Here is a 25,714-nt window from a genome sequence, read left to right as displayed (position 1 = left end):
AGACTACCAGTAATTAGGGATCAAGAATCCTGCCATTTGGAAATTAAATTACTTTTTTCACCACAATTTGCTCCCCAAAAACCTTTTCAGACACAGAATTTGATATGTTTGTCATAGATGGTGACAGAAAGCTAATGTAAATTTGAAGGTTGGACTTATTAAAATTGTACCCATTTAAAGCAATTCTACATTAAAAATATTTAGAAATCCACTTAGGAAACTGCTGTGTCTGCATATTGCACATTCAACATCATTTGCTAAATCCTGACAACTAGCATGCATCCCATTGCAACCTTAACTCATATACCTTTTGAAGGTGCCGGCTGAATAGTAACAACTTGCGGCTGCTTGGGCAATGTCAGGAGTGTGGGAAGAGCTGGAATGACAATGGCTTTTGCCTGGTGATTGGGCTGAGTCTCACAAAAGGCATGCAACAGAGGCTTGGGCTGAATTAATGGTTTGGGAGCTGCTGGATTACTTCGTTTAAGGGTCATCGATGATCCATTTGCTGTAGAAGAGAATTTGCATTTGAAGTAGTTTTTTTTAAAGTCATAATCAGCCTGGTGGCTCTATACCAGGGGTGTCAAACTCAAGGCCTGCGGCCTGGATGAGGCCCACAGGGTACTTAGATCTGGCCTGCGGGGCTGCCCTGGAAATGGCAAAGAACTGGCCAGTGGTGCCTCTGCCAGTGAAAATGAAGATCAGGAGGGCTGCAGGTGGCCCCCCCAAGCTCCGTTTTCACTGGCAGAGGGTTGCAGGAGGCTGTCACAGCTGAAAACAGAGCTTGGGAGCCTGTTTTCGCTGGCAGAGTGCTTGGGCCACCACAGGCACCCCCAACATGAGTGACATCGAGCTGGCCATGCCCACCCCAGCCACGCCCACCTCAGCTCCCCCAAAGACAAATACAAACCTGATGTAGCCCTCAATGAAACAGTTTGACACCCCTGTTCTATACACTTGAAAATAAATGAATAGCCTTAACAACAGTAACTATTTTTTCTTATGTTCTAGCTATAGAAGATGCTGATATACTGCCCACCTCTGCTTAAAAATCACAAGCAAGTAAGGAAGACACTAAAGAAAAGTGGCAAACACAAATTATCCTCAACTACTTCTACATTACATTGTAATACTAACAGAGTATGGCAGCACTGTTTAATTGAGCTAATTAAAAGTTTTAAAAGTGCCAATTTCTAAATCATGCAGTATATTTGTTTAAAAAGTTTCTAAATCATGCATATTATTTGTAAATAATGTGAACAATAGGGGATTATGTCTTTATGATGAAGTATCTTTTCTATAATAATGCCACCTATTATATGAGTATACAAAATCTAAAAACAAGGAATGATTCCCAACAATTATTTTGTGCATATGCTAATGTACTTAAGATCTAAGCAAACCAATGAAAAAGTCTTGATATTTAACTGAGCGAAAGACACAATTCTTAGCTATTCTTACTAATTTAGATCAGTGTTATTATTCTCATATTGGAAAATGGGCAAATAAAAATCATACCTGAACAACGCGTAGTTTTAGGTAGAGACTTCTTAGTTTGCTCTAAAGGTAATGGTGATTTGGAGCTGCATTTGTCATATAAAGACGCAGTGGATAAGTGAGAATTAGTGCCAAATTCCACATCTTCCTGGCAATATTTAAAAAATTATATTGTAATTCTTCTTGTTACAACAAACAAGCAAAAGACAAATACACACCGGCAGAACTATTTTTCCCAGTTATAGTTTAGTCACAATGCATTTAAAACACTTTTGCATAACATAGGAGACCTTAAAAATTCTAAACTAGGCCAAGAAATCATTTGCATTTCCATCCAAAATTCTGCATGTCCATGTCTATGGAGATTCTCAATCATCCAGGTCATGGTTGTCCCAAAGGTGCTTTTTCAAGAGGCAACTGGACTTTCTGGTTTTTCTTTGAAGATGTTTTGCTTCTCATCCAAGAAGCTTCTTCAGCTCTGGCTGGATGGTGGAAAATGGGATACATGCATGTCCACCAATTACCACAGAAGCTGATAGGGGTGGATAAAAAGATAGGGCGGAAAGACAGAATTAAGATGTGGAATACTGTTGAGGCCACAAACTTGCAGATCTAACAGATTGTCTCAGTTTCCAGATTTGGTAAATTTATCTTTGGACATCAAGAGCTCACTCACTAACTCTGGCAAGTCTCCTAACCTTGGATTTCAAAACTGGCACTTGCTCTCTGTATCATTTCTTCTGAACACTAATAGATTCCCAAATACTTTCAAAAAACCCAATAAACCCAATAAAGGAAAAGTTAACCAGCAATGCAATTGTTTCTTTGGATCTGGATTAGTCTATGACAAATGAAGATTATTTTGAATATTAATCTGGTTAAATATTACCTTATTGCATCTAACTAGCCCCCCAAAATTACTTACAGGTACATGTTGTACTGGAGAGTCCACAGGTAAAGGAGAAGGAACTGAATCTGTTGAAGCAGTTGGTGAGAGAGGTTCTGCTTTGCACTCTGTAACTTTAATAGAAAGAATTAAAGGAAATTAACAGATTTCTCTCGAGGATGGCATCCAAAGGTATATTCCACATTCAGTACACTGGGGACTAAAGCATAGTGCTCATAGTTGGGTTCTAGCTCACAGCCACTCCCCCTTCCCCTCATAAAGAGGGTACTGGGGATCTGGAATTTATTTCTCCTACAGAATGGACTGAGCTTTCTTCTAAAAGATTAAAACTACGTTACTAGCTTTTTTGAACAAGCTGACATTTTCCCTCAGCTTGGAAGGTTTCAACTTTTTCTAGCTCTTTTCAATCTGAAGTTGATTAAACAGTTACACTTCCATAGATAGTCAGGAATATTTATTTATTCATTCATTTTCTATACCAAGTAACTCTGAGTGGCTTACAGTTTTAAAATGCATGCGTCTCTATACCCTTTTTATGTCTTAAACACAATACTCAAGTCTCTCAGCTTTTGAATTTAGTTTCCAATCCCTTCCTTAACCATCCTTACAGCTTGTTTGCTCTTCCCTCCGCCACAACAGAACCTTGGGGTGTCCAAAACTAGAAAAAGTACTTGAGATGGAGTCTGAGGTATTCAACATGGAGCAAAATTACTTCCCAAAATTTGAAAACAATACTTCTGTAAGTACAAACTAAAATTATGTTTGTATCTCTTGCAGACATCATACTACTAACTTTTATTCACTTTGGTAAAATACAATTTCTCCTACTATAAACAAACTAGCATTTGATTTTGTTTTTTAGAGATTTTTTTTTTTGCAATTAAATTCTATGCTGTTATTTTAAACCCATTTTCTTAGTCAGTTGATAGTATTTTGATTAGTTATAGCCTCAATTCTGTATTAACAAAAATAATGGACAGTACAATGTCTAGGAGAGAACTCCATATTCAGTGCAGTAGGCCTTGCTAAATGACCATTTGTTTAGCATCTGTTCAAAGTTATGATGCTGAAAAAAGTTTCTTATGATCAGTCCTTGCACTTACAACCATTGTAGCATCTATGTAGTCACATGGATCATAATTTGGGTTCTTGGGAAACAGATTGCATTTACAACAATTGCTGTGACTAGTTTGCATTTACAACAGCTGCAGACCCCTGTGGTCACTATTTGCAACCTTTTGAGCCAACTTCTGGCAAGCAACGTCAATGGGAAAACCAGCTGGAGGTAGCAAGTCACATTCATGTAATAATGTCTTGTTTAATGACTGCAGGTGATTCACTTAATGCCAGTGGCAAAAATAATTTAAAAAAAATGGGCGCAGTTGCCTGATGCCTCACTTCAGGATGCATCACGTAACAATGAATTTCCTGGTCCCTATTATGTTTGGAAGCTAGAATAGAATAGAGTAACAGAGTTGGAAGGGATATTGTAGGTCATCTAGTTCAACCCTTTGCTCAAGCTGGAGACCCTATACCATTTCTGACCAATGGCAGTCCAGTCTCTTCTTGAAAGCTTCCAGTGATGAAGCGCTTACAACTTCCGAGGGCAAGCTGTTCTATTGGTTGATTGTTCTCACTGTCAGAAAATTTCTCCTTATTTCCAGGTTGAATCTCTCCTTGTTCAGTTTCCATCCATTATTCCTTGTCTGGCCTTCGGGTGCTTTGGAAAATAGCCTGAGCCCCTCCTCTCTGTGACAGCCCCTCAAATATTGGAACACTGCTATCATGTCATATCAACTTGAGAAATATCTGTACTTCGCTCAAGATTGACAAGGGATTATTGATTCACTACAGGTTTACAAACTTGGTGTACCAATAGCCAAATACTCTGTCCATATATCAATAACCTATTCACAGAATGTCAAAACTATTTTGTCAATTGCTTTGTAAAATAAAAAAATATTCTATTACTGTAAGGAATGCATGCAATTGAAAAATAATATAAGGTTCATCTAGCAATGCTAACTTTTTTACAAATCCATATTTCATGTGTTCTAATTATGAAAAAGAACAAGTAGAGCAAACTACTTGACTTCAACTTATCACCTGGTCTGCCTCCAAAGCAACTTAATTTTTCCTAGGTTAACTGCTCTTGATAAGTAGTATTTCCCTCTCCTGGCTTAAGTTCTGTGAGAAAAAGGATATATGTTAAAGAGTTATACAATTTTATAACTGCTTACTGTCTTAAAAAACTCAACCAGAAATTACCTGCTGGGGTCTGCTTCGTTACATCCCATGCATCTGAATCCCAAGACATCAAATCTAAATCAAAGTCAAGGTCACCAAGGTTGCTTTCCTATAAATGACAATAAGCAAGGTTATGGAAAGACAAACAACAAAAGAATGGCAAAACTGAAGTGACCAGTTGCTTTATCAAATAAGTTCCTCGAAGGTAGGTTGAAAATAAAGGATAAAAATGGTAGGCTACTATCGAGAGATCAATTGTAATACCTTCTCACTGTTGTTTCTTGCTTTTATAATTCTGAAACTATATGCTTTATATATCCAACACAAACAAGCCATGCCTTCCAGGACACAGACTAATTGCTACAGAATGTTTACCAAGGTAATATTTAACATTGTAATCTCTCATGGCAGTACCAATGTTCTCTTTTATTTTTCACCAGCATTCAGTATTATAAAATACTGAAACTTTGGACCATCAATATTGCATGTTCCCTCATAAAACACGACCTTAATAATCCATAGCAGTGGTATTTAATTTATTATGTCATGATATATAAGTATTTAAACAGTAATTATTGAATACAAATTGCTTATACTATTTTATTCACTGTCCATTACTTATATGTTAGTACAAGTAGAATTCACATATCAATATATGCTTTCCATATATCTTGCCTGAAATTTTAAAATTAAAATTTCAAAAAGCTTTTTTAATTTTAAGAACAAGTTTAAGTTTTATACAGAGACAGAAGAACTCATCTTAGCCATGACAGCACTATAACACTATTTTACAAATTAATACTTCACTTTCTCCCAATTCCCAATAATCAGATGCTTTAACCAATTCCAAGTCCATATTTTAACATGGAAATAATCACCATTTCAGGAATTACTGCAAAATTGGTTTTGTCTGACTAGTCACTTGCCAACGAAATGTAAATTTAACATCATACATTAGTAATGCAGGAGAAAGAGACAGTGAAAAAGCTTTTTAAATATCTAATACAGGTTGTCCTTGACTTACAACAATTAGCTTAATGATCAATGATGCTGAAAAAAGCGACTTGCAATTGATCCTCACACCAGCAACCATCATATGGTCATGTGATCAGAATTCAGCCGCTTGGCAGACAGCATGTATTTATGACAGTTGTAGCATCCCAGGTCATATGACTGCCATCTGTGACCTTCACAGTAGGCTTCTGATAAAATCAATGAGGGAAACCACATTTGGGTAACAACTGTGTGATCTGCATGACTCATTGAATAACTGCAGCAAAAAGGTCACAAGATCAGGTGCAACTCACTTAATGACTAGGAAACTTAGCAGGAATTACTGCAAAATTGGTTTTGTCTGACTAGTCACTTGCCAACGAAATATAAATTTAACATCATACATTAGTAATGCAGGAGAAAGAGACAGTGAAAAAGCTTTTTAAATATCTAATACAGGTTGGTCCCAACTGTGGTTTTAAATCAAGGACTACTTGTACACATAAATACATATAAACAAATAAATGGAACATTCAAAATGCAAAAACTGAAAATGCATGTATTGTGACCTGAAAGCAAACTGTTGAAAGTGCAAGTATGAAAGTAGTCACAGGCCAATTTTAGAGATAGTAACTATGCTTTCTGATATAAATACATTTAATTGGCTCCTCTACAACCTGTACCCTTTGGTCCTTTAAAGCTTGCTAAATAATAAGAGACAGAGAATGGTCTAGGGCAAGGGACCCCAACCTGTGGGCCAAGTCCCACTACCGGGCCATGTGAGTGGCTGACTGGTGTACACACCCCACTCGTGCATCAGCACAAGCATTGTGGAAGGCCATGGCCCCATTTGCACAAGCATTATTGCAGCTCCACTTGTGCAAGCATCGTCACTGGCAGTCGCAGCTCCACTTGCATGAGCCTCGTTGCAGGTACTTGCGGTCCCACTTGTCCAAGCGTTGCCATGAACATCACGAGCATTCACACGTGTACCAGCATGTGCACATCCACCTGCCCCTCCTACAAAATCATCCCCTTTCCCCTCCCCCCCCTGCTCCGGGCCGCCAATCTGGAAAGGTTGGGGAATTCTGGTCTAGGGTCTCCTGCTTGACCAGGGAGTTAGACTGGAAGACCTCCAAGATCCCTTCCAACTCTGTTATTCTGTTATTTAAATAGCCGGATTGTTTCAAATTTCTTATGTTAAATCTACGGCAAGTTCCATCTGCTGCTAATCAGAAAAAGTAAGAATAGAATTCTTTATTGGTCAAGTGTGATTGGACACACAAGCAATTTGTCTTTGGTGCATAAGCTCCCAGTGTAAATAAAGGCTTGTTTTATAGTATTCTTGTGATTAGTGAAATCTGAAATTCAGAAAGATCATAAAAAATTCACAGCACCAAGGCTGATACAGTTTATTAGTTGATCTTTCTATCACTTACTTCTCTCCACCTATTAAATATGGCCATTTTCTGTTCTGCTTTCTTTTCTGTGGTTGAACAAAATCCTAAATCCCTTGATATAAAATTCTTTGCAGCATTTTATTGGATTGAAAAGAATAAAAACCAACACTATAAAATAATTAAGGTTAAGAATGCTTTCCTCTTACTCACATAGGTTTCATTCTCTACATCTAGCTGAAGTTCATCTTCTCCTAAGAGATCACCAATTTCACTGAAGAGAAGAGATTCTAGGATTTAAATAAAGACATAAGGTATATAAAAAACACAAAATAATTCAGACCTTCCTCATTTCCTAGAAATAAGGAACAGACCATTCCACTGGGCAAATTCTGCAATAGTATGAAAACAAAGAAGGTGTCAACTATGAAGTGAACATAATTGTATTCTATGTTATTTCAAATTATTTTCATTCCAAAATATATAAATGCACATTTAATTTTCAGGAAATGGGCCCTTTTCCAAATTAGGTGGTTGTTTATTTACATATATATCTACCTTTTCAGTTATCCCCTCCTGATAGATGAGAACTCTTAATACTCTCTAGCCATGCAGGCTAGCTAGCTAGAGACTATCTGAGGAAGATGATATCTTAGATACCAAGGCCCTAAGCACTAAGGGCTTTAAAGGTAGCAACCATTATACTGAATTGCACTCACAAACACACTGGCAACCAATTATAATAATAGTGCATCATTACAATGCCAAGACTGGTCAACAAACATGCTAGCTCTTGCATTCTGAACCAACTGAAGTTTCCAGGTGGTCTTTAAGGACAACATTAAGGAGATCAAATTACAGAAATCTAATTAGGAATATCCTGTTTCAGATAAGGTTACAACCTGCATACTAGCCCCAGCTGGGCAAAGCCCCTGCTGATCACATGGTTTCCCAGGGCTATGAATAAAACTATGAACTAAAAGGAGCACAACCCATTCAAGAGTCCAAGATGGTCAGAAAGTTCTTCAATTAACTCTGTTTTGTTTGAGCCAAGTCTCAGCCTACCTTTCCCCATTCAGTTCCTGAAGTCTCCAAGGCCTGGGATAGGGCATCTAGTGTGTCTCTCGCTGGGTTCAGATTGGAGATTAGAATCCATATCATCAGTATCCCAAAGGATGACCTCTCCTAGTTGTTCCTATTCAATGGTGCTTAAAGTCTCTGAACCCTTTTAGAATTTTTAGTACTTCTGCATAAATATGACCTAAAATGTGAAATGTTTTCCATAACAAGTTCTAAAACTAAATAAAGAGAACTTAGGCAAACCAATTAGTTAAAAAACATTATAGTTCTTCATTTTATTTCTTGAGGAAAATGATCCAAAGCTACCTATTTGTGCATTGGTGCGCTCTCTCTGGGCAGCAATAAATGCAGCTAAATTTTTACAATAATGTTGATCAGTTCCACACATCAGTTTGGGGGAATTTTAGCCCATTCCTCCTTATAGAAGAACAGTTTCAATTCAGGGATGTTGGTGGCCTTCTTTGCATGGATTACCTGTTTCAACTCCTTCTATAACATTTTAATAGGATTAGGGTCTGGACATTGATTTGACCTATGTTTAAGCATTACTCTAACTTGGCACCAGCGGGGCCAGCAGACTGTTCAGCCATGCTTCCTGCATAGTGCCAGTGCTGCAAAAGAGAGTCTTGCTATGTTTATGATCTGAAATTGAATATGCAGGAGTGCCAAGCTCGTTTCATCATGGTGGCATCTTTTCCCCCCTTCGCTAAATCGGCATAGCTAGCGCATGATGCATCGAGCCCGCGAGCTGCAAGTTTGACAGACCTACTATAGTGGTTTTGTATCTTCCGGGAAGTAGCTGTGGTTTCGATGGACAGGGAAAGAAGTAATGGAAGACAGAATGAGGTTTTTCATTTTGCTAAGATTAGACTTTTAGGAGTTCCATCTGGACCCAGCTGCTCTGCTTAATAGGCAAGGTGGTCTAAGAAGTAGGACAAACTACCTACCAAGAGAAAGCAGTTAGATTTCACTTAGCACAAATGGAATTATTGTTCTCTTATCTTTCTTTTGAATGATTAAAACATATTGATCTTAATCCATAAGTTCAGTTTTTTAACTTTCACCAATTTAAAACTTGAACAATCATCTCATATAAAATTGAGAAATATTGAAAATTCATGTAGGCTTTAAGCACCACTGCTGACATATGCAGCAATGTTACACAGTGAACTAGATTACTTTTGAAGCTCTGGTCTTACATCAGCCAATGAGATGATACTGTAGCATATTTGCATGTCATAATAATATTAAAATTCCAACATGTTATTGCAAATTGCATGATTATTTTAATTTGGATACACTCACTAAGTTAAATAAACTACATAAACTCAAAGACTAGGAATTGTTTTTTGTTTGTTTCTCTGTTAACACATCAACATCAAAAAACATAATGTATTCAAGATATTTAATCCTTAGCATCCTGGGGAAACAAAAGCTAGAGAAGGATCTGGTTCAGATATCATGGAATGTTTTATCACTTCCACCACTAACAGAAGCCACACGGAAGGTATTTTGTTTGTAATTAAACAAAAGTATTAGATTTTTGCAGAATCTATAAATGGAGTCATAAGCTACCTGTGGACAATTATAACAGGGGTGCAATACTGGAGGACAGTCAGCGTTTTTCTCTCATGCCATTTTCCCATTTTTAAGCACATTCTCCCCACCCCCAAAAAGGGCAACAAGAGGCAAAATTGTCATTTGGGCATTCCTGCGCAGCCCATTTCCATTAAAGTTAGCCATTATATTAACCATAAAATTAATATTTGCTGTCTTAGATATTTTATATCCCTCCATTTCTCTTTCTCCTCTCAACTGCATTTGCAAGAAAATAAATCTGAGGGCTGAAACTGTCAAGGCTTTTCATGATTCTACAAACTTCCAAAAAAATCTTTCAAGTTGGAGAACCAAGTATTAAAAAAAAAACATCAGTCAAGTCAATAAATGTGTGTTGTGTTTTTAGAAGTCCTTGCTCTGGTTCAAACATTTCCAAGTCCAACCTTATTTAATCGGGGGATCATCGTAAGAGCAAAAGAGGAAGCGCCCCAAGAGAGCTTAAGAAGGGGAAACAACTAGAAGTAGCAATGAACAAACCAGGGGCAAACCAGCAACTCTCACTAAATCCCTTCTACCCGGGACAATCCCCACCACCACCACCACTACTGCTGGCGGTGACCAAGTACCGCTTGAGGTTCCCGCCGAGCTCTTCACTCCCACGGCCGGCCTTACCCCATTCGAGACTAGGCTCTCCAGAGGGCCAGCCGGCGATCGACGCCGTCATTGCAGCCGCCATCGCCGTCTTCCGGGATTGCACACCAAGATCGTAAAAACACCGTGTACATTCATCCTACTTGCAAGCCCCGCCCCTTGAGTACGAAGGCCGCGAAGGACCAAAATCATTAAAACAACGCTAAACTTCTTCCTGTTTTGGTCTGGCCGTCGCTCTCAATTCCTCTGCGGAAGAGAGGGACAGCGGCGAAGCTGGAAGACATCACAGTCAATCATGTTGTCTGTGTTAGGTTTTTCACCATTTTTTTTTAATTTTATTGGTTTTTAAAAACAAACATAAAGAAACAAAACATAAAAACATCAAGCTGTGTTCCATAGGTGTACATATAGTGTGCCGGTTGGTTTACAAATTGTTTTGTGCTTCCATTTCGTAGTCTTCAATTACAATTACATTACATATAATCTCATATTGTCAATCAAAAATTAAATACCTTAGTATCATTATTAATCAATCATTTGACTATACTTTTATTCATTCATGTTTTACAAGATAACCATAATTTACTTAATTTATTTTATAACAGTTCATATCATCCCAAATCTATCCTAAAATCATTTTGTAGATATAATAAGAAAAGAATACATCTTTATATATTTAGTATTTTCTAAGTCTACATATTTCATTGCTATATTTTATTGTCTAACCATTGATAGAATAGATCCCAAATTTTAAAAAATTGTTTATCCTCTTGTTCTCTAATTTCAAATGTCAATCTACTCCTTTCAGCACATTCCAATATTTTCTATGATTTCCTCCTGTGATGGTATTTTCGCATTTTTCCAGTTTTTAGCAAATACAATCCTAGCCGCTGTTAATACATTTACAATCAGGTATTTCAGGTCTTTACTATATATTTCAGGTAAAATTCCCAATAAAAATATCTCTGGTTTCAAGTCTATATGTTTTTTTGTCATTTTTTCCAACCATGTGGATTTTAGTCCAGTATTTTTTAGCATCTGCACAAGTCCACTACATATGGTAATATGAGCCAGGTATCTGATGACATTTCCAACATTTTTCAGATTTATTCTTGAACATTCTTGCTATTCTTGGGGGTGGGGTGGGGAATGCCACCTGTAAAACATCTTATACAAATTTTGTTTATATGCTGTTGACATTATCATTTTATAATTTTGAGGCCACAATTTTTGCCATTTCTCTAAATCAATCCCATATCCAAAATTCTTCCCCCAAGCAATCATAGTTTCTTTAACTTGTTCTTCTAGTTTAATTTCTAATAGATATCCATACAATTTTTTAATCACCTTTTCATCAGTACCTGTCAAAATCTTATCTAAATCAGTCAGTTTATCATAGAAACGTTCTGTTTTAGAATCTTTATCATACCTTGAATGTATTTGCACATATGAAAACCAATTCATCTTTATACCTTGTTCCTCTAGTTTTTGTATAGATTTAAGTTCACCCTTTTCATTCAGCATTTCACCATATCTAACTGTTTGTTCCTTTTTGTATATTATAGGATGCGAAAATGCTTCAATAGTCGATAACCAGACTGGAATTTTCAAATAACATTGTCTTTTAATCTTCTCCCAGTTTAACCACAGAGACTCCTGTATCTAATGTCTTCTAAAATACCCCTGGGTTTTAGTTCCTTTGTATACCATAAAAAAGCATGCCACCCCAACAACAAATCACATCCTTCTAATGTCAACAATCGAGCATTTCTTAGTGTTATCCATTCCTTAACCCACATCAAATTTGCAGCTTGGCAATACAACTCCCAATTAGGCAAATCAAATCCTCCTCTTATTCTAGCATCTTGCAAAAGTTTTAACTTTATTCTCGCTTTCTTACCTTGCCATATATATTTCAACACAATTTTATTTAAATCTTCAAAGTAGTCTTTTCCAAGGCTAATTGGAATTGTTTGAAACAAATATAAAATTCTGGGTAATATATTCATCTTGATTGTTGAAATTCTGTATAAAATTCTGGGTAATACATTCATCTTGATTGTTGAAATTCTCCCTATTAGTGACAATTGTAAATTTTCCCATTTCGCCAAATCTAGCGCTATCTGCTGTTTAATATAATTATTCTCTTTTAATGTACTACATCTTGCTGTCAAATATATCCCCAAGTACTTGATCTTATTCGTGACTTGAATTTTCAATAGATCTGCCAGTTCTTCCTTTTGTTTTAATAGCATATTTTTTGTCAAAATCTTTGTCTTTATTTATTTTCAAACCAGCCACCTTTCCATATGTCTCTATCTTTTCTGTCAATTTTGATGCTGTTTCTAAAGGGTCTTCTAAGATGAAAACCAGATCATCCGCAAATGCTTGCAGCTTAAATTCTTCCTTTTTGATTTTCATTCCTTTTATATTCTTTTCATCTCTAATATTTCTGTTTAACACTTCCAAAGTTAACACAAATAACAAAGGTGATAGTGGGCACCCTTGTCTTGTTCCTTTTCTTATATTAATAGAGTCTGTCAGTTCTCCCTCTATCATTACCTTTGCCGTTTGCTTATAGTATATAGCTTCTATTGCTTGAATAAATTTTCTAGCAAAACCCATCTGTTCCAACAGTAATAACATGAATCGCCAATTCACATTATCAAATGCCTTCTGTGCATCTAGAAATATCAGAGCCATTTGTTTTTCAGGATGTGCCTCATAGTATTCCAAGGTGTCCAAGATTACTCTCATATCGTCTTTAATTTGTCTCTGGCAGAAATCCATTTTGATCAGGATGGATAAAATTATTTAAATATTTTTTAAGTCTTTCTGCCAATATTGAAGCAAAAATTTTGTAATCTGCATTTAGTAGAGAAATGGGTCTATAGTTCTTAATTTGTAATGGGTCGGCCTCCTCTTTTGGAATAAGTGTAATATAGGCTTCTGACCATATTTAGGCATCTTCTTCTTTAACATAACTTCATTCATAACTTTTAGCAATGGAAAATTCAACGATTGTTGTAATGTTTTATAAAATTCTGCCGTAAGTCCATCTGGGCCTGGTGACTTTCCATTATTTTGCTTCTTGAGTGCTTCAGTTAACTCCATCATTGTTATATTGCTTTCTAACATTTTTTCCTTCTCTTTAGGTATCTGAGGTAAATTAGCATTATGTAAGTACTGCTTGACTCTTTCTTCATCAATATTCTCTTGCATATATAATTTCCCATAGAAATCTCGAATGATTTCCTTCTTCTCTTTGCTACCATCGCAAACTTGGCCTTGGTCATCTATTAATTGCAATATTTTCCTTGATTCTTTCTCCTTTCTCAATTTATATGCTAACCATCTACCTGGTTTGTTTGCGTCTTCAAAGTAGTTCTGTTTAGTACCTCTAATTTTTTGTGCTAATTCTTCATTTTCTATTAGACCCATTTTATCTTTGGTTATATCCATTTTTAGCTTAATGTCCTTTCTCTGTGGCATTTTCTGTAGCTCTTTTTCAAGTCCTTTATATTCATCTTCTAATGCCTTAGAGGCTAATTTTTTCATAGTATTCCTTTTCCTTGTATAGTCTATTATCTCTGGCATATGCCTTCATTGTATCCCATACATTCTGAATTGATGTATCTTCTTTTTTGTTTTCTCTAAAGAAAAAGGCCAATTCTTTCTCCATCCACTGTGTGAAGTCTTCTTCCTTTAAAATAGTATTATTTAACGTCCATCTGGATCTTCTTCTACTTTTTTGTCCTTTCCATTTAATTGTCATTGGATTGTGATCTGCCCAAGTACTTGTTTCAATATTTATTTCTTGAATGTTAGATATTAATTCTGTTGACATCCATATCATATCTATTCTGGACCATGATAAGTGTCTATTTGAATAGAAGGTGTATGGTTTAGTTTTAGCATTTCTTTCTCTCCATGTATCTTTTAAGTTTATTTCATCTACCATTAAAAAAAAAAAGATTTAGGGAGAGTCTTTCTGTTTGCTTTGTTGTTTTCTGTGCTGTATATTCCAATTTGTTGTCTACAATTCCATTAAAATCTCCCATCATAACTATATTAGCATAGTCCAGTTCAATTATTTTCATATGTAGTTTTTTGTAGAATTCTTCTTGTTTGTCATTCGGAGCATAAATTGCAATCAGGAGTGTTATCATATTATTGTCCATTATTTCCACCATTAGTATTCTTCCATCATCATCGGTATAGATCAATTTTGCTGGGGTGGTCTCTTTAATATATAAAACCACTCCTCTTTTCTTACATTGGGTCAAGGAAGTAAATATTTTCCCTAATTTTGGCTGTACCAACAATTGTTCATATTGTTTTTTAATACGTACTTCTTGTAGACAGATTATATCAAATTTTAATTTCTCTAATTTATGAAAGGTTTTCCTTCTTTTAACGGTTAAGTCCATTTATATTAATTGTAATCATTTTTTTCTCTTCCATGGTTATATTTTATAGTTAGGTTTAGCAGCTCTCGTAGATCTTAATTCACATTGTTCTTTGGCTTCCGCCTTCCACCTACTGCGCCTTCTTCTTTTTCAGTCGCCATTTGACAGTCCTCTTGGAATTCAATTAATGAGATCTCTTTTTCTGCCTCTTCCTCTTTCCTTCCAAAAAATTCTGTATAAAATAATTCCGCTTTCTCAATTGAGTCAATTCTGTGTCTCTGTTCTTGCCATGTGAACATTAAACCTTCTGGAATCAGCCATCTATAATTCACCTCTTTTTTAAGTAGCATTTTAGTCAGGAATCAGTATTCTCTTCTCATCTCTCTCACTCTTCTGGGTATTTGTTTCAAGACCACAATCTCCTTGTCTTTGTATTTCAATGTTTTCTCTTTTGCCACTTGCAATATTTGCGTTTTAATGGCTTTCTTTATAAATCTAATGTGAACTTCTCTTGGTAAGCTATTTCTCATCGCATATCTTGTGAAAACTCGATAAACCTCATCTATTCCATCCATCATCTTCTCTTGAGTTATTTCCAGAGCTTCAGCCAGTATTTCTATCATTATCTCAGCTAGGTTTTGTCCTTTTTCTTCCTCTACGTTTTGGAATCTAAGATAGAATTCTGATCTATCCATCTCCCATCTCAACATACCACTTTTATCTTGTTCAACCACCGTTAATCTATTATCAATATCTCCAATCTTCTTGTCTCTTTGTTTATCTTCTTCTTCAATTTTTTGGAATCTCTCATCATACTTCAACATCATTTGTTGGATGTTCTCCACTTTTTCATCGGTTTTCCCTGTTCTTTGTTCAGTGTTCTCTGTTCTTTGTTCAATGTTCTCTGTTCTTTGTTCGGTGTTCTCTATTCTCTTTTCAATATTCTCTGATCTTGCTTGAATATTTTGAACTCCTTGCATAATCATCTGCAGAGTCACTTTTTCTTGTTCTTTTTCTTGCTTTAACATTGTCTATATTGAACATTGTCCTCCAGATGGTGGAGAGGAAGAAGTAGAAGTTGAAGAAGCAGGAGCTGTAAATATCCTACTCATTTTAAGCAATTCAAAATCTTCAGGTTCTTCTAAACCTTAATTCAATTATGAAGTAACTAATTATAGTTCAAAATAAAAATAGTAGAAAAAAGAAGCCCAATAATAATAATAAAAAAGGGGGAAAAAAGAGACGACAAAATTTCTTCAGGTTCTTTGTGACTATTTTACATTGGTTCTGTCTTGTATTTTTCCACAAGAAGAAATCTTGCTGGAAAGCACGTATTCAGCTCAGCAGGAAAGCACTGACAAGAAGGAAGTTAAATAAAAGAATAACCCCAGACAAGAATGTGTATTCCAAGGAGATATGCCTGTCTATAGCAGTTACAAAATAGCAGCTATAGAGTATGTGACTCATGTCACGTAAACTGGTCTAAAAAGATTAACATTGTATCTCTTTACCTTTCTGTAAATTTCCTCTTTCACCCCCTCCCTTGAATTAGCACAATAAAAGAGGACAGCAAAAAGCCTGGGGGGGGAGGAAGGAGCAAGAAAGCCAGAAGCCCGAACATTTCCATCTGTTCCAGGGCAGCCAGGGAATCCCATCTCCCCCAGGCTCAAAGTGTTGCCTCATTTTAAGATCTCTTGTGTTTTGTGTGTTTTATTTCTTGTGCTTGCTTGGCAATCACTCTTGTGAGAGTCTTGCCTAGCCTCACCCTTGCGAGGGTCCCACTCTATCTCGCCCTTGCGAGGGCTATTTTCTCACCCTTGCAAGGGTTACTTTAAACTTCGTCCTTGCGAGGACTAATTCACCCTTGCGAGGGTCCCACTGTCTCGCCCTTGCGAGGGCTACTTTAAATCTCACCCTTGCAAGGGTTATTCTCTGAGAGGAATTCAGCAATCAACAGGAAAGGCGAAACAACAGACCGGTCGCTCAACGCGACAGCTGGGGGCTCGTCCGGGATCTCTAATCGTCTGGGATCCCTTCGCCTTTCAGGTTCCAAGGTGTGACTTTTGTCTAGAAGTGCATCTTCTTCACCTCATTCTTCTTCGCCTGGAATAGGCTACGTCGACAAAAAGTAAGTATGGGCTCCTCGATTTCTCAAGTTTCGTCAGGGCATAGGGACGAACTTTATAATCTAGTGAAGAAAGCTAATTCCTTTCAAAAAACCAATGGTACCACTGTGTACCCTATTTCTAAAAAAATCTTTAAATAAATTTATAATTTATATTGAGGCACACTGTCCAGCCTATCCATCTGCTGGAACTCTTAACCATTCTGACTAGGAAAAATTAGGAAAATATTTACATAAAGTTCCCAGAGCTCCCATGGATATACTTATTTCTTGGAGAGCAATAATGGCTGCTATAACAACTATTTATCCTCCTTCTAGTCTTCCTGAAAATTCCTTTTCTCCTGTTTCTTCTGACTCCCACTCTTCTAATTCAAAAACTTCTAAGCCTCTTGAAGCTCATTTGAAATCAAATTCTTCCTTACCACCTCCTTATTCAGATATTTCTTCCCCTCCTCCTTCTGCTCTTTCTGATTCTCCTATTATGAATCCTATGGGAGGAATCATAACTAATCTTTTGTCATCACCTCTATCTTTAGAAACAGGAGAACCTTCTGCTTATCCTATGACTATCATCCCTGGGGGAGGAGGCAATGTTCATAGTAACATTGAGTTTAAAGTTTTGAAAAATATAAAAGATGCAGTTACAACTTATGGATTGCATTCTCCTTTTACTAGGGGAATACTTGATTCTTTGGTTACAGCTAATACAGTTATGTTATTGTATGGTGGAAAATGCTTTTTTCTATGCTTACTGCAATCACAGCTTCATTACCAAATCCTAATTCTGCTACCACTTCTCCTCCTGATGCTTTTGCTTTAACACGCAATGGCAATTGTTTTAACTGTGGCAAGCCAGGACATTTTAAAAATCAATGTCGTAAGCCAGGGGGAGGAGCTGCTTTTCGTGGCCAAACCAGAGGTCCACCCTCTTCAATTAAACCAAAAACTATCTTCCTCGCTGCAGGAAAGGCTATCATTGGGCTTCAAATTGTTATTCTAATCCTTCTCCTTCACAGCCTTCGGGAAACTAATTGAGGGGTCTTCAGCTAGCCCCGCCACAAAGGCTGAACTAACTGCCACAACGTTTCCTGTGGTATTGTTAGAGGATCTTGTGTATGATGATCCTGGTGCTGTTTTTACTCTTCCTTTAACTACAACGCTTTTCAAACCTCTTCCTCCTTCCACACCTGTCTTGCTTATTCCCAATTCTTCTCTTACAATAGAGGGTGTGGTTGCAGCTCCTTACTTATATGATTCTTCTGCTCTTAATAATCTTGCATTGGCTGCAATAGGAGATCGTTGCTTTTCTTTAAAAAAGGGGACAGTAGTTGCTACACTTCCTCTTTTTGAACCTCTTTCTTGGTTTGCATGGCAGCAACCTGTTCAAGCTTCAAAACCAACTCTTTCTGTTACACTCAATGGTCTGCCTAATCCTAATTTGATCCCATCTGGATTTGATCTCATAATAATAGATTTAAAGGACTGTTTCTTTTCTATACCTCTGGCACAAAAGGATAGAATCATCTTTGCATTTACAGTGCCAGAACTCAATAACTCTAAACCCACATCTAGGTATCAATGGAAAGTTCTTCCACAAGGTATGCTTAATTCACCAACTATGTGTCAATATTTTGTCAATGAGGCTCTGCATCCTTATAGATCTCAATTTCCTAATTTTCTTGTATATCATTACATGGATGATATCTTAATTGCAGCTGATGGGCCAAAGGGACGGTACAAAAAACTTTTCCGATCCTCTTGACCACATTAGCAAAAGCAGGGTTACATATAGCACCTGAAAAAATCCAGTCTCACTACCCAATGCAATATTTAGGTCACAAGGTTTTAGCTTCCTCAGCATCTCCACATATTCCTTCACTCACACTTCCACAGCCAACCACATTGGTTCAATTACAGCAGTACTTGGGAATTATTAACTGGGCTAGACCATATCTTGCTCTAACCACACAGATGCTATCACCGCTTTTTCAAGCACTAGTAGGATTAAAAAATCCTGCAGATAAGGTCTATCTTTCAGCTCAGCATCTAGAAGCTTTAAAGCAAGTAAACACAGCCCTAGCAACTCAATGGGTAAACCGTGCACTTGCAGACACACCACCTTCTCTTGCTATTATTTCCACTCATCAATTACTGACTGCAATAATTGTTCAAGTGTCTAATGCAAAAAATCTTCATTTCTTGGAATGGTTACACCTACCACATACTCCAAAAACCTCTATTTTTACTAAAGCAGCACAAATGGCTTTTCTTATACAAAAAGGGCGCAAGAGAACCAAAGCCCTGATGGGAATGGATATTTTTACATTGTATATTCCTTTTAAGATTAGTCAATGGGAACCTCTTTTTCAGACTTCCACAACACTGCAGGATGCATTGGAAGATTGGTGTGGCCAAGTGTCATGCCACCTTCCATCTGATTCAAGACTGCAGGTGTTGAAGACAGTTCCTTTTGTTTTACAATCACCTTTTGTCCAACAGCCATTGAAGGAAGGCCTAACTGTCTTTACTGATGGTTCAAAAAATATTGGAGCATGTGCATGGTGTAAAATGCTCAATGGAACAAACGTTTAACTGCTCCCACAGAACTCAGCACAACAAGCTGAGTTAGCTGCTTTTCTTTGGCCTTGTCTCTTTTTCCACAGGAATCTTTAAATGTAATATCTGATAGCATGTATGTTACTCAGATGGCTGCTCATATTTTCGATGCATATATTTCTCCTGTTACCCCTCCTTCTCTCATGACACTTTTTTTTACAGCTTCAGACACTGCTGAAAAAGCGAGGGAAACCTTTATTTGTAGCTCATATCAGAAGTCATCAGCAATTGCCTGGATTCCTGGCAGAAGGCAATCATATGGCAGATGAGGCTTGTAAAATTATGGCCTCCTCTCCTCTTCCACAACAGCTTTCAGCTGGGGAGAGTCATGACTATTTCCATCAAAATAAGAAGGCCTTGGTACAGCAATTTGGGATTACGTATCAAGAAGCCATAGCAATAACTCAACAATGTCCAACATGTAGCTTGCAGGCCAAAGGTATCCCTGAAGGTGTTAATCCTAGGGGTACTCATGCCTGTGATACATGGCAAATGGATGTAACTCATTATCCTCCGTTTGCTCCCTGGAAATACCTTCATGTATCAGTTGATACATATTCAGGGTTTATTATGGCAACATTACAAAGAGGAGAGGCTACTAAAAATGTTATTAATCACTGTATTCGGTCATTCGTAACGTTGGGATGTCCAAAAAATTCTCAAAACAGATAATGGTCCTGCTTATGTCAGTTCTCCCTTTGCTGAGTTTTGCCATAAGTGGGCCATCACACATAAATTTGGCATACCTTTCAATAGCCAAGGTCAGGCTATTGTGGAAAGGGCAAACCAAACTCTGAAAAATGCCCTTGATCGGCAAATAGGGAAAAAAGGCTTTGGCCCCCCGAAGCTCCCGGCGTTACAAAACATCTTGAACATTACTCTCTATTCTCTTAACTTTCTTAATCTTACTGGCTCTCCTTCTTCCACAGCGGCTTCTCGCCACTTCACCAAGCCAGTAGTTCCCTCTTCCCGTCCTCTTGTTTATTTCAGACAGCTTCCAGATCCTGCGTGGAAAGGTCCTGCACAGCTCATCACCTGGGGAAAAGGTTACGCTGCTGTCCAACTTCCTGATCGAGTGCTTTGGGTTCCTGCTCGCTGTGTCAGACCTTACCATGGCAAACCTGACTCTAACTCTAATTTTTCTTCTGATATCAATATCTCCTGTCTTTTCTCAATTCAGGGCATCTCCTGATGCTATTTTTACTTTTCTTGCTGACACTGTTACCTTTATTTTTAAAGATAATCTCCTTTCTGCATGTAATTATGTTTTACAACACAATGGTAGCTTTCTTTCGCCTACTTCTGACATTACTGTTCACTATTACTATTCTCCTTGTTTAATAATTTTAACTATACATGTTACTCTATCTACTATAGGATCTTATTCTTGCTTAGGATTTTTTCACAATCACACATACTTTAATCACACTGTTCTATTACTTTCCACTCCTTCAGTGGCATTTCCTCCACTATCCTCTGCTTTTCCTACATTGCCATCTCAAGCTAATTCTGAGACAACTTTTCCTGGAAACAAACTGCAATGGCATCTTCGTTGCTGCTTTCCACCCTGTGATGTCACCAAATGCATATTGCATCATTCATCTTCCTGGGTTCCTGTTCACTACAAAACACCTGTCGTGCGACGCCCACCTCATCCCTGATGACACTCATCGTAAGACTACAGCTCCCATTCGAGCTCGCCATCTTGGGTATCCTGTCTTCATCGCTGACAACTCCATCTCTAAGCGGTCTGCATCTCGTGCTGTTCCAAGATTTGGCTATCATCGCATTCCTCGAAGCATACAACCTTCTACAAATGAACATCAACCTCAAAAATATACCTGGACTATCCTTGATTTTCAAGGAAATATTTTAAACACCACCACTAATTATACTAGATGGCCATGGTTTCCTCAGCTTTTCATGGATTTTGCTGAAATGGGGACAGGAGTAGAAAAATTTGCAGATAAAGAACTACAAGCTGATATATGGGACAAGCAAGGCTCCTGTTCTCCAGCACCTGCTCACAACTTTAGACTATATTTTTGTCCTGCTCACAGTACTGGTGCTTCTCGTGCTGCCTGCGGTGGGGTAGTTGACAGATATTGTAAAAATGGAGTTGTGTATCCACAGGTCATATCTGGTGGGAAGCACCTACCAAAAATGACTATATTCATATTACCCGTGCTCAAGAACATCTTCCCTGCTCTTCAATGCCTTGTTGTGGACAGAGACTAAATCCACTCAGAATCACATTTACTGCAAAAGGAAAGACACTTACAAAAAAACAATGGATGGTTGGGTTTACTTGGGAAGGACGTCAGTGGGATGGTCTAGGAGATGAAGGGAATATTTTTACAATTGCTTTCTATATCTATGTCTAATTATGATATTTCAAGGACAGTCATGGTATCAAAGCATGTTTAATTTTTCTCCCTGGTTAACAACACTATTATCAGCCTTAATAGGTCCTCTTGTGTTATTGCTTCTTGCATGTACTATTGGTCCATGTGTAATAGGACGTTTACTAAAATTATTGAAGGATCGTTTGAAAACACTTGACAATGAAATTAACAATACTCAAAAACAGTTAGCTTTCTTACATCCAGCATTGAATCAAAAGATCTGGTCAAAAAACCGCTGTTGGAATGGTACTCTGGCCAAGAGTCAGAGGAGGAAATAGACATTAATAACTTCTTTTCTCCCAAAGAAAATTTCTTAACTAGGTCCAGCCACGACTCGGGGGATGAGGACTTCTCCTCGTATGAGCTGGTTCTGCAAGGCATCAATAAACCGAAGGGCTTGTTGCCACCTTGTGAGACTACTCTGGAGGAGAAAGAACTCTACCTAGAGTCATGAGCACAAAAAAAATAAAGAAAAGGAGGAATTGTGACTATTTTACATTGGTTCTGTCTTGTATTTTTCCACAAGAAGAAATCTTTCTGGAAAGCACGTATTCAGCTCAGCAGGAAAGCACTGACAAGAAGGAAGTTAAATAAAAGAATAACCCCAGACAAGAATGTGTATTCCAAGGAGATATGCCTGTCTATAGCAGTTACAAAATAGCAGCTATAGAGTATGTGACTCATGTCACGTAAACTGGTCTAAAAAGATTAACATTGTATCTCTTTACCTTTCTGTAAATTTCCTCTTTCACCCCCTCCCTTGAATTAGCACAATAAAAGAGGACAGCAAAAGCCTGGGGGAAGGAAGGAGCAAGAAAGCCAGAAGCCCAACATTTCCATCTGTTCCAGGGCAGCCAGGGAATCCCATCTCCCCAGGCTCAAAGTGTTGCCTCATTTTAAGATCTCTTGTGTTTTGTGTGTTTTATTTCTTGTGTTTGCTTGGCAATCACTCTTGTGAGAGTCTTGCCTAGCCTCACCCTTGCGAGGGTCCCACTCTATCTCGCCCTTGCGAGGGCTATTTTCTCACCCTTGCGAGGGTTACTTTAAACTTCGTCCTTGCGAGGACTAATTCACCCTTGCGAGGGTCCCACTGTCTCGCCCTTGCGAGGGCTACTTTAAATCTCACCCTTGTGAGGATTATTCTCTGAGAGGAATTCAGCAATCAACAGGAAAGGCGAAACAACAGACCGGTCGCTCAACGCGACAGTTCTTGTATACCTTAATCCAATCAATAGTAGGATAAAGAAAAAGAGCTTTAAAAAAAGGGAAAAAAAGAAAAAGGAAAAATTCTTCAGGTTCTTCAACACCTTAATCCAATTGAAAGGTCTCAAATAGAAAAAGTGCATAAGAATAAACCAGAAAGGTAGATGAAAAAACAAAAATACCAGGAAAGGAAAAAAAGAGGCTTTTAAGGCTTTCCCTTTAAAATAAAAAGCAAACATAGAGATTGGACTTCAGAAAGAAAGAAAGAAAGAAAGAAAGAAAGAAAGAAAGAAAGAAAGAAAGAAAGAAAGAAAGAAAGAAAGAAAGAAAAACAAAGACAAGCTCCAACAAAGCCAAAAACCCAAATAGTTATTACAAAAAAAAAGATTAAAAAAAATACAATAAAGCTGGTGAGGAGGGATAACACAACTTAGGAAAAGTAAAAAGGGCACACTGCACTTTGTTTAATTATCCAAGGCTCTTATTATGACTCTCTTCTCCAAAAACTTATCACCTTTTCCCCCCCTACGTTTCAACACCAGACTCCAGCTGTTGATAGAAACCCAGAAGAGCACCTGCAATAATACTCTCTCATGCTCTTCTCTCTATCTTATCAAATAGCAATGCCCTTGAAAAAGAGTCTCAGTTCTTTCTTTCTCAGCTTTGTCTGGTCACAGGGAAATAGAATATTTTCAAGCCTCTAGTTGGCAGTGTTACAAAGTTTCTTTGCTCTCACTTTCCCCCTCCTTTTCCGAGCAGGATATAATAAGAATTAATAAAAAAAGAAAAAGGTATTTTTAAAAAATGAAATAACTAAAGGGAGCCTCTAGCCTAAAATATTACAAAATCAAAAAGGAGAAGAAAAAATAGATATAAACGAAAAAAAACCAGTCCAGTTTCAAAATACAAGATCATATATAGAAAATCCAGCAATGAGAAAAAAACAACACATTACTTTGACATTCCTGTTTAAAATTGCCGCTTAATCACTTCTGTCAAAACTTTTACAGATTCTTTCTTTTCCTTAGGGTGTCCTTTCAGATCTTAGAGTAAAAAAAAAGTTCTCACCAAACCGGCACACTCTCTCTTTCTGCTCTATTCCGTTTCGGAGCTGTCCCAATTTCAGCAGCTTTAATGGCTGCCTCTTTGCTGTTGGCAAGAAGAGCTTCTCCTGGATCTACCAGGGACTTTGCGGTATCCCTGGGATCGACAGGATGCGCTCTTCACTTTCACCGTCTCTTCGGGACGGTTTAGATCCGATAGGACGGTCCAGGAGCAAATATATCAGCAGCGATCTCAGACCTCCAAGATCGCATGCCGTTTCGTCGTGACGCCAGCTCCGCCCTCCAGGTTTTTCACCATTTTTAAAAGACAGGCTGGGAACTTTTTCAAAGAACTTAGTCGAATTATGTGCAGCCTTGTACATTTCAAGGCAAGACTGGGTTCCCCGCTTTAAAGTTTTTTGTCCTGTTTTGTGCTTGAGCCAGTCTTGATTGTGGAAAGAATCCTTGGTGCTCTCTGAGCCTCTGAACTTGGTTGTTTGCTTGAAGACGTTTCATTATCCGACTAGTAAACATCATCAGTGCATGATGATTCCCTGCAGTTTTCTTGGCAAGATTTCAGAAGTGATGTTGGAAGTTAAAATCCACCCCTCTCCTAGGAAAATGAAATATTTTAGAATATACTAAAAAGGCAGAATATTTCCCCTAAAAAGAAAAGTAGAAACTCAGAGAGGCAGAAACTCAGCCCCTCTCTCCCCACCTTTGCTAATGGACTATTACTCTGGCCTGGGCCAGTCTATTTTACATAACAAAGATCTACTCCAGGTAGAGCTATAATAGGATTTGCCCAAAGCCCTTTCATTACATCATCATTGTCCAGCAAGGTTCAACTAAGCCTGGGATTCTGAACAGCTCCTGCATGGCCCCATGAGAGTCTGACAACCAATCAGAATACAAGCTCAAATTCAAATCCCAACAGACGACCTAAAACTAAGGGACTCTCAGCATCTCTTCCCTTTCTTCTTTTCCTTCACCCAACATCTTCAAGTATGTGATCATCCTTTTCACTTTGGAGCTCCAAGCCATGTGGTCCTGTCCACCATTAAATCATCTTTCCAAGCAGTCACCATGTTTCCAGTGTCTTTCTTCCCCACTTGGAACTGAACCCAGAAGGATATTTCTTCCAACAGTGGTTTACCATTGCTTTAGATACTTTTGTACAATCCTACTTAGGGTATGTTACAGTTAGTAGTGGTGCCCGAGTGCTGTATTCTTAGCCCCAAATCAAAAATTCTGGAAGCAGAAACACGGTCTTTGAAATCTTGACGTTAGATTTAACTGCATCAGAAATTATGCAGGTGAGGTGGCCTGAACTTTCAGACTTCTAATATATAACAGGTCAACAACAATGAAGAAAACTGATGCAAAATCAATACAAGGAAAATAGTGCTGAAGGAAAACTGGAGTTGGGTGCTGTGTGAATCAAGTCAAAATCAGTTTCTTCTGGAAAAGGCTTTTTTGGGTTTTTTTGGTAGTTCAGTTCATAGAGAGAAGAAAGAGAAAGTGGTAAAGAAAAGGCACACACAGGTGTTAAATCTGTAGGGAAAAGATGAGAAACAATGATAA

The 25,714-nt window shown here is 37.7% G+C and overlaps 1 protein-coding gene across 2 annotated transcripts in view; it reads right to left on the bottom strand.

The window, feature by feature from the left end:
• The window catches only part of ATF6 (activating transcription factor 6), an 85,431-nt gene extending 74,996 nt beyond the window's left edge, over positions 1-10,435 (bottom strand). For both annotated transcript variants that reach the window (XM_026703372.2, XM_026703373.2), the window contains exons 1-6: positions 10,351-10,435; positions 7,255-7,331; positions 4,673-4,760; positions 2,423-2,517; positions 1,519-1,645; positions 308-508 (exon numbers count right to left, since the gene is read on the bottom strand). In XM_026703372.2, the coding sequence (XP_026559157.1) occupies positions 308-508; positions 1,519-1,645; positions 2,423-2,517; positions 4,673-4,760; positions 7,255-7,331; positions 10,351-10,414 (652 nt within the window). In that variant the 5' untranslated portion in view covers positions 10,415-10,435. The remainder of the gene's footprint in view (positions 1-307; positions 509-1,518; positions 1,646-2,422; positions 2,518-4,672; positions 4,761-7,254; positions 7,332-10,350) is intronic.
• Positions 10,436-25,714: the final 15,279 nt, after the last annotated feature.

The sequence above is a fragment of the Pseudonaja textilis genome, chromosome 3 (assembly GCF_049901715.1).
Source record: "Pseudonaja textilis isolate UNSWEBS1 chromosome 3, rPseTex1.2, whole genome shotgun sequence".
Classification (NCBI taxonomy): domain Eukaryota; kingdom Metazoa; phylum Chordata; class Lepidosauria; order Squamata; family Elapidae; genus Pseudonaja; species Pseudonaja textilis.
The sequence above is the reverse complement of the archived record's forward strand: the minus strand, read 5'-3'. Positions and strand labels throughout refer to the sequence as shown.